This window comes from Tupaia chinensis, unplaced genomic scaffold (assembly GCF_000334495.1).
Source record: "Tupaia chinensis unplaced genomic scaffold, TupChi_1.0 Scaffold000438_1, whole genome shotgun sequence".
Taxonomy (NCBI): Eukaryota; Metazoa; Chordata; class Mammalia; order Scandentia; family Tupaiidae; genus Tupaia; species Tupaia belangeri.
In genome coordinates this window covers 665,966-675,168 of record NW_006159943.1, presented here as the reverse complement: position 1 = coordinate 675,168, position 9,203 = coordinate 665,966, and the positions used below count along the sequence as shown (strand labels likewise).

Here is a 9,203-nt window from a genome sequence, read left to right as displayed (position 1 = left end):
AACCAGCTGGGCACCCTTGCGGGCAGCAAGTACTACAACGTGGAAGCCATGTACTGCTACCTGCGCTGGTGAGTGTGCGCCAGCCCCTTCCCGGCCTGCCTTCACGCCGTGTCATCACTGCGTGCGTCGTTTTCTGTCTTCCCTCCCTTGCTTCTCCAGCTCCCGACCGAGCGAGATAGAGGGGTCCCTTACTCAGGAGCCCCGGACATAATCCTGCTGCTTTTCCTAGAGCCACATGGCTTTCCAGCTGTCCATCTCATGCGAAACCCAGGATTGCTGTCTTCCCGAAGATCAATTCTATTCTGGTCTGTGGTTTGCCTTTGGGCGGGGCTCATGGGACACTTCTTCGCCCCATGGCATTGTCCAGGGTCATTCATTGCTGTTCAGCCTGTTGGAAGGCTAACACTCCTGGAAGGTGGGCTCTTCTGGGTCCCCTCCCACCCTGTGTGGTCTCTTCCTCCCGGTAGAAGAACCTGCTGGCCTGGAACCAGTGCCTTCACCACCACGCCACCTGCTGGCACTCATATCTTGTGTTTTAGAAACTTTTTAAGGGACCAGCAGTTGGCATAATGGCTATGTCGCTGGACTCCCCCGTAGTTGACCATAGTTCGAGTCTCAGACCCGGTGGCTTAAACTCACTCTGGGCATGTGTGCGTGTGTGCCCAAGATCCTGAGAGGAGAATGGAGGAGAAGGGATTGCGGTGTGGCCATCCCCCCGGGGGGTGATTTCTCGCTTTCTTTTTCTCTGTCTCTCTCTGTCTTTCTGGCAAGCACATGTGCCCTATAGCAAAAACCACTCCAAAAAAAATAACAGAAGTTAATAATTTTAGTCAAATGGGACCAGCAGTCAGCGTAATGGCTGTGTCACTGGACTCCCATGTAGTCGACCACGGTTCACGTCCCAGACCCAGTGGCTTAAAACTCACGCCAGGCGTGTGTGCGTGTGTGCCCAAGATCCTGAGAGGAGAATGGAGGAGAAGGGATTGCGGTGTGGCCATCCCCCCGGGGGGTGATTTCTCGCTTTCTTTTTCTCTGTCTCTCTCTGTCTTCCTGGCGAGCATACGCGCCCTATAACAAAAACTTTTCCATAAAAAAAGAAAAAAGAAACAACTTTTAATTATGAAAACAGATACAGGCCAACTGATGGTGGTGTCAAGGCAGCTAGATTCCACGTGGCTGATTGCATGGTTCGAGTTATGGACTCGACAGCTTGAAAGTCATACTGGTCATGTGTGCAGCCCAAAGTCCTGAAGAGAATGAAGGAGAAGGGATTGTAGTATGAAAATCCCCCTAGGGGGTGATTTCTCACTTTTTCTCTTTCTCTTTCTTTTTTTTAAAACTTAAAAAAAAAATTTATTTAATTTTATTTATCCATTCACTTGTTTTTTTAAATCTGACCAGAGAGAGACACAGAGAAGGGGGAGGGAGGCGAGAAAGCAAGCCACCAGGTCTGGGACTCAAACCATAGTTAGCCATGTGGGAGTGTCCAGCGCCTTAACCACCATGCCACCTGCTGGTCCTGCTCTCTCTCTTTTTTCTTTTTAAGAATTATTTTATTTAACTTATTTATTCATTTCAATTTGACCAGAGAGGGACAGAGAGTGAGAGAGAGAGAGAAAGAGAGAGAGGGAAAGTGAATAAGCAAGCCTCCAGGTCCGGGACTCGAACCATGGTCAGCCATGTGGCAGTCCAGTACCTTTAACCAACATGTTACTTGCCAGCCTCTCTCACTTTCTCTCTCTCTCTGGCAAGTGTACATGCCCTATAGCAAAAACTTAAAAAAAGAAAAAAAAAGAAAAGAAAAGAAAAAAGAAAAAAAAGCAAGCCACGCACAGACACGAAGTGCCATGTGGTGCTAAGCTCATTGGTGTGGTTGGAGACTGGGCACTGCCCCCTCTCTGTCCTGGCTGGCAGGCTGTTTTCCTCACCTGTAAGTCTGGATGGTTCCTGACACAGTGAGGACCATACCTGTTTTAGTTGGAGTGTCGGGTGAATTAACACTCCTAAAACGCATGTAAATATTAATAGTGCGTGAGAATATCCTAGCACTAGCTGCTGCTTGAATGCCATCTATTACAAAGTGCTCTGTGCTGATGTAAAGTTGAAGGATGATGTACTTGAAGTTCGGTAACTAAGATACGTTGGTAACATGGTGTGGGACTCACCGTCCCCTTTTCTAGATGTAAAGAAGAAAAAGACACCATCTTCACGCTGGTGAATCTGGAAGCTGCTGTGCTGTCCTTGATGGGGCCGGGAGGCTCCCCAGGAGGTGGCCGGCAGCCTGTCCCTGCCGGCGATGTCGCTTTCTATGCTCAGCACAGCCGTGTCCCCCTTTCCCTTCGCCAAGGCTCAGTGGCCACCTCTGTGTCTCCCTCAGCATCCAGTCAGAAGTGTCCTTTGAGGGGGCGTATGGGAACCTCAAGCGGCTGTATGACAAAGCAGCTAAGATGTACCACCAGCTAAAGAAGTGTGAGACCCGGAAACTGTCTCCCAGCAAGAAGCGGTGAGCGGGCCTGTGGGTCTTTCTGCGGTTGGCGCAGCAGGGCCCTGGGGCCATTCAGCGTGAACTGTGGGCTCCCCTCTTTTCAGGTGTAAAGACATTAAGAGGTTGCTGGTGAACTTCATGTATCTGCAAAGCCTTCTGCAGCCCAAAAGCAGGTGAGGGTATGGGTGACGGCTGTCCCATGAGCCCTGGCTGTGGCAGCGCCTGTGTGAGGGGACTCGTGGGAACACACTGTTGAATTCTGCCGCGGTTAGACGTTCTCTCGCCAGGTAGACCCTCCTCGGTATGCGTCACTGTCATGCCCCAGAGTTCCATGCTCACCCGCTTGCAGCACCTCACCCTCTGGCACAGGTGTCAAAGCAGGAGTGACTGAGTGGGGAGCCCCCGCTCTGAGGATCGCTTGGTCTTTTCTGTATTCTCCACTCTCGGCCTTCCCGCCCTGTCACTGACCTACCTGCCCTGTAACTCCTGCTTTCACAGGAGCGTGGACTCGGAGCTGACCTCACTGTGCCAGTCAGTCCTGGAGGACTTCAACCTCTGCCTCTTCTACCTGCCCTCGTCTCCCAACCTCAGCCTGGCCAGCGAGGAGGAGGAGGAGTATGAGAGCGGATACGCTTTCCTGCCAGACCTCCTCATCTTCCAGATGGTCATCATCTGTCTCATGGGCGTACACAGCTTGAAGAGGGCAGGTAACATTCCACACTCCTCTTTCCTCTGCCGCTGGCTTCCGGGAGCCTCACCAGCCTTTTCTGGAGCTCCTCATTCATCAGCTTCCACAGCAACCCCTTTACTACCCATGTCTCTGCTTGGCGGGAGAGTGAGGGCCGAGGAAGCCTGCCCTCAGGAGCTCCTGATGAATGCACAGACAGCAGCCCTAACTCCACCCTGCTGTCCTCCCGCCTCCCCACACGTGCAGAGACCAGGGCTGCGATTCTTTTTTTGCTGCTGTTAAGAGATTTTTGCTCGCCAGAGAGACAGCAAGCGAGATATCATGGGGGGATGGCCACACTACAATCCCTTCTCCATTCTTCTCTTGGGATCTTGGGCATGCATGCATATGCGCCTGGTACGAGTTTCTAGTCTCCAGGTGTGGGAGTCCCATGACGTAACCATTATGTCATGGGCTGGTCCTGGGGATGCATAGCTGATGATCCAGATAGAATTCGGGCCCCACTGGAGTCGGGGCACGTGGGCGGTTCCAGAGAGCTTTCTGGCAGAGATGTAGGCAGAACTAGGTGGACAAGGGGTGGGGGCAGGGGAGGAGCCTCAGCCAGGGTGGAAGAGAGAGGACCAGAGGGAGCCCCGGGCACATCCCGGACTGTAGGCGGTCTGTGACGCAGAGACCGGCCAAGTCATTTCTACCTTAGAAGACGCTTTGGGGGCAGCTGAGCCTGAGGGAATCGAGGGCAGGTGCCGAGGATGGAATTGGGGGCGCCTGCTCTCCAGCAGAGCCCGGGCCCTGAGGCTGGCTCTTCTGCCAGGGTCCAAGCAGTACAGTGCAGCCATTGCCTTCACCCTGGCCCTCTTCTCCCATCTCGTCAATCACGTCAACATACGGCTGCAGGCCGAGCTGGAGGAGGGCGAGAACCCCGTCCCGGCATTCCAGAGCGATGGCACTGGTAGGAGCGGGAGGTCCTGGCTGTGGAAGGGTTGGTGTGGGGTGGGAGACTCAAAGGGACACTGACCCAGTGGGGTGACAGGGTAGGAGAGCAACTGGGGCCCCAGTTTTTCCGTGGACTCCACCTCGCTCTCCCTTCCCACAGATGAACCCGAGTCCAAGGAACCCCTGGAGAAGGAGGAGGGGCCGGATCCCGAGCCTCCTCCCACAGCACCCCCAGCTGGTGAGAGCAAGAAAAGCCGTAAGTTCTCCCGCCTCTCCTGCCCCCGCCGCCGGCGCCACCCACCTAAAGCTGGTGACGACAGTGACCTGAGTGAAGGCTTTGAATCGGACTCAAGCCATGACTCGGCCCGAGCCAGTGAGGGCTCGGACAGTGGCTCTGACAAGAGTCTCGAAGGTGGGGGAACGGCCTTTGATGCCGAGACAGACTCAGAGATGAACAGCCAGGAGTCCAGGTCAGACCTGGAAGATATGGAGGGTGAGGAGGGGACACGGTCCCCAGTTCCAGAGCCGCCTCGGGCCAGGTCCGAGGCCCCTGATGCCCTCAATGGCCCGCTGGGCCCCAGTGAGGCTAGCATTGCCAGCAACCTGCAAGCCATGTCCACCCAGATGTTCCAGACCAAGCGCTGCTTTCGACTGGCCCCCACCTTCAGCAACCTGCTCCTCCAGCCCAGCACCGAGTCGCACAGCCTGGCCAGCCACAGGCCCTGTGTCAACGGCGACGTGGACAAGCCCTCGGAGCCAGGTACTGGGGCTGTTCCTCATCATCCCGCTGGCTCCACACCTCCTTAGCGTGGGTGCTTACCTGGAGAGGCCGCTTCCTCGCGAGTGCACGCCTGTCTCCTGCTGCCCACGCCTCGGCCCTCGGCCCTCTGTCCGTAGCGTAGCCCTTGAGCTCTGTCTGAGGATCCGCTGCTGCTCACCTCCTCCTTCCCAGCTCTAGTCTCATTCTGGGTCTTCTCTTCCTCTCCATCCCGCTCTGCGGGCTTGGGGCTTCTGTCCCACACACCAGTTGTCGTCACAGCGTCCTCCTCTGTGTCACCTCAGGGTCCCTGACAGTCCCCCTAAGGCAGGTGGACTGGAGTGAGAGCTCTCTCCAGAGGCTCTTGCCTGTAGGGGCCCACATGTGGCAGTTCGCACTGCACAGCCCCGGTGTGCCAGGCCCTGGGCGTTGTCCTGTCTGACTTTTGGAGCAGTCTTACGGTAGATGACTGCCTTCCTAAATGCTGTCTTTTGCTTCCCGACTTTGTATATATGTTGCCTTTGTCTGGAACATGCTTCTTTACTCTTCGTGCCAAGTCTGTCATCTGATCTTCTTTTTTTTTTTTTTTTAGTTTGCTATAGGGTAAGTTTGCATGTCAGAAAGAGGCAGGGATTGGGGCCAGCGGGTGGCATGGTGAAGGGCGCCCGACTCCCACATGGCTGACCATGGTTTGAGTCCCGGACCTAGCTTGCTTTCTCACTTTCTCCCTCCTCCCCCCCCCGGTCAAATTTAAATAAAGAAAGTTAAATAAAATAATTATTTGGGGGAAAAAAAGCAGGGGGTAGGGAAATCCTCCTCCAAAGGGGATGGCCATGCTGTCATCCCTTCTCCATCCTCTCAGGATTCTGGGCATAGACCTGGCATCGTTTCCTTTTGATTTTTTTAAGAGAGATTTTTGCTACAGGGTGTACGCACTCACCGGAGAGACAGAAAGCCAGAAACCACCCCTCCCCCCAGGGAGGTGACCGTCCCTCAATCTCTTCTTCAGTCTCCTTTGAGATTTTGGGCATGCATATACACACACCTGGTGTGAGGGTTTTTCCCCCTCTAAGAAGTATTTTTTATTTAACTTTATTCCTTTATTTTAATTTGACCAGAGAGGGACAGAGTAAGAGAGAGCGAGCGAGCAGGAAAGTGAGAAAACAAGTGGCCAGGTCCAGGAATCAAACTGAGGTCAGCCATGTGGGAGTCCAACACCCTAACCACTACACCGTCTGCCACCCCACCCCACCCCCCATGAGTTTTAAACTGTCGGGTCTAGGACTTGAACTGTGGTTGACTATGTGGGAGTCCAGCATGTAACTATTATGCCATCTGCTGGTCCTGCTGGCATGTCTTTTAAGCCTCTGGGTTCGGGACTCAAACCACATAACCAGCCATGTGGGACCCAGCTGCCTATCCCGTACCTGCCTGGATGTTATGAAAAACTGCAGCCCCCCTGACGGGCCCGTGGTGAATTCTTACCCCCTAGATTTTAGCTTCAGAGGCCCTTGGTTTGGGACTCCTTTAGGGCTAAGGGAGATGTACTTCCAGTGGGCTCCTGTGGCCACATGCACTGTCGCAGTCTCCAGCCGTCTCTCTCTGCTGTCCCTAAGACGTAAGAAGCTGGTGCTCAGCGGGAAGGGAGCCGCCCACTGTCCTGCCAGAGGAGACAGCTGGGAGTTGGGTGTGACTCTTCAGCTCTGCGCCCTCTTCTCTCTCCCTTACGGCTCCCTTCACTGTCTGCTCTGCCTTCATAAAGATCTGCCTAGTTATAGCTGTAGGATATATGTGAAGTTTTTCTAAACGTTCGTTGAAAATGAGTATTAGGAAAAAACTGCATGGATTTAATTTTTGCACTAAAATAAGCTAGTGTATTAATTCCACTTTTTTCCTTTTGTTTTTCTCCTCCATTTGCCAGAGAAAGAGAAGGGGAAATCACCCCTCAATGGCATGGATACGCTGTATCTTGTTGGAATTAGAGCATGTGCACGCACATATCCAGTGTGTTTCTCAAGCCGCTGGATCTAGAATTTGAACTGTGATCATCCATGTGGGATCAGGCTTCCTTAACCCCCTGGGCTACGAGACCAGCCCCAATTCCGTTTATCTAGGAGCTTTTTGAAATGCCTTTTTACTGCCTCACAGATGAACTCGAATCTGAAAGAATTGTATTTAAAGGGGACCATGCTGTTGGTTTAAAAATAAGTATTTAGTGGGCCTGGAAAAATTGTCAGGGGCCTGTAAGTGAAATCTCCACCTCTTTGGTGTCAGAATTCCTGGGAGGGGCCCAGGAGGGGTGGGAGCACCAGGCCTGTCGTCAAGTCCCTGCTAGTCGGTCATCCCAGTTTCCTGTCCTCCACTCACCCCGCCCCCCAGCCTCTGAGGAATGCTCCGAGTCGGAGGGGAGTGAGTCCAGCGGGCGCTCCTGTCGGAACGAGCGCAGCGTCCAGGAGAAGCTGCAGGTCCTGGTGGCCGAAGGCCTGCTTCCCGCCGTGAAAGTCTTCCTGGACTGGCTGCGGACCAACCCCGACCTCATCGTCGTGTGTGCGCAGGTGTGTCACTCCTCCAGCCCTGCCGGGCCCGGAATCCCTCAGATGGGGCAACGGGCACCGTTGTTGCCAGGCACTGGGCCGGCTGCGTCCTTGTGCCAGGGAAGGGTCAGGCCTGGCCTTTGCCCTCAGGGCCAGAGGCCAGCGACAGTGAGAGAGCTGCATGTTCTAGTATTCCACTTCAGGTCCCCTGCCCCAGGCAGAGTACCCGTGCCGTGAGGAATGGCAGCACCAGTGTGCTCACGGACCAAGCCTGATAGCACAGAGTGGAGTCTGGGGAGATGGCGGCCTCAGGAGAGGGTCGTGGAGGTGCTCGGGTGGGGTGATGGCTCCCTGAGAGGCAGCAGGGGCAGCGGTGTCAGCTGCCCACCCTGGAAGTGTGTGGAGCGTTTCCTCAGGCTTAGAGTCCCAATTTAGAAACAAATTTTTTTGTAATCATTGTATATCATTACAGCTTGTAGCATGGTTTTTCCCAGCATGCATATTTTTTTTCTGTGCCTTCTCCCGCTCCACCGTCCTGATTTTGAGCCTCTGCTTCCTGGACGATGGCCACTGTTCAATGTTTTCTTCTAGTAGCACACCTGCCCTGCTCTGGGTCCTCCTTGCCCTGGGTGAGAGGGTCCGGGTCCGGGCAGGCGCACGCTGGGGTGTGTGCTGGGTCTGTGATGCTGTTACTCAGGCCTCACTCGTGGTGGAGGTGCGGGGAAGGTGGAGAGGCTGTGTGCGTCCCCGGAACTGTCCTGCTGGGGCATGTGGCGGGCTGGGAAGAGAAGCTCCACATGCCCCAGCCACCAGCTTCCCCCACCACCAAGGTCTGGGAAGCCCTTCCTGTGTCTCACTGCCTTCTCCTTCTTCCCTCAAAGTTCATTTCTGTCATGACAGAGACAGGCATCCTTGGCAGGGTCTCCACACCACAGCCCTCCCCCAGCTTCCTTACCAGCCTCCTTTACCTTCTCTCCTTTTTAAATGGTTTTTAAGTTTTTGCCATAGGACGCATGTGCTCTCCAGAGAGAGAGACACACAGAAACAGGGAAAGTGAGAAATCCCCTCCTGGGTGGCTACACTCAGTCCCTTCCTCTCCAATCTCCTGTCGGGATTTTGGGCACACATACATGCCTGGTATGGTTTTCTTTTTTCTTTTCTTTTCTTTTTTTAATTGAACTTTATTTATTTATTTTAATTTGACCAGAGAGAGGGAGAGAGAGAAAGAGAGAGCAAACCACCACACCAGGGACTCGAACCACAGTTGGTCATATGGGAGTCCAACGTCCTCAACCATCATGCCACCTCAGAGAGATATACAGAGAGAGAGAGAGCGATAAAGTAAGCCACCAGGTCTGGGACTTGAACCGTGGTTGGTCATATGGGAGTCCAGCACCTTAGCCTCCATAGCACCTGCTGACCCTTTTATTTTTATTTATTTATTTATTTATTTTGACCCTTTTATTTTTAATTTTTAAAAAATAATTATTTTATTTTAACTTTATTGTTATTATTATTTTCCAATTTGACCAGAGAGAGACAGAGAGAGGGAAGGCACCAGGTCCAGGACTTGAACCATGATCGGCCATGTGGGAGTCCAGCGCCTTTAATCAGAACGCCACCTGACAGCCCCTGGTATGATTTTCAAGTCACTGGCTCTGGGACTCAAACTGTGGAATTGGCCTTTTTGGATCCACGCCACCCGCTGGCCCTCTCCTCTTTGGATGATGCAGCCAAGCGACTGAGCGAGTTCGGCAAGGCTCCTTGGCCCCTTCTCCCTCCCTCATAGGACCAGCACCCATTTCC

The 9,203-nt window shown here is 53.6% G+C and overlaps 1 protein-coding gene across 1 annotated transcript in view; it reads left to right on the top strand.

The window, feature by feature from the left end:
• SMG5 (SMG5 nonsense mediated mRNA decay factor) overlaps window positions 1-9,203 on the top strand; it is a gene marked incomplete at its 5' end in the record, with an annotated part of 25,932 nt that overhangs the window by 5,714 nt on the left and 11,015 nt on the right. Inside the window, 7 exon segments of the mRNA XM_027774473.1 lie at window positions 1-68; window positions 2,378-2,503; window positions 2,590-2,658; window positions 2,984-3,192; window positions 3,985-4,122; window positions 4,267-4,866; window positions 7,243-7,418. Of these exon segments, the coding sequence (XP_027630274.1) occupies window positions 1-68; window positions 2,378-2,503; window positions 2,590-2,658; window positions 2,984-3,192; window positions 3,985-4,122; window positions 4,267-4,866; window positions 7,243-7,418 (1,386 nt within the window).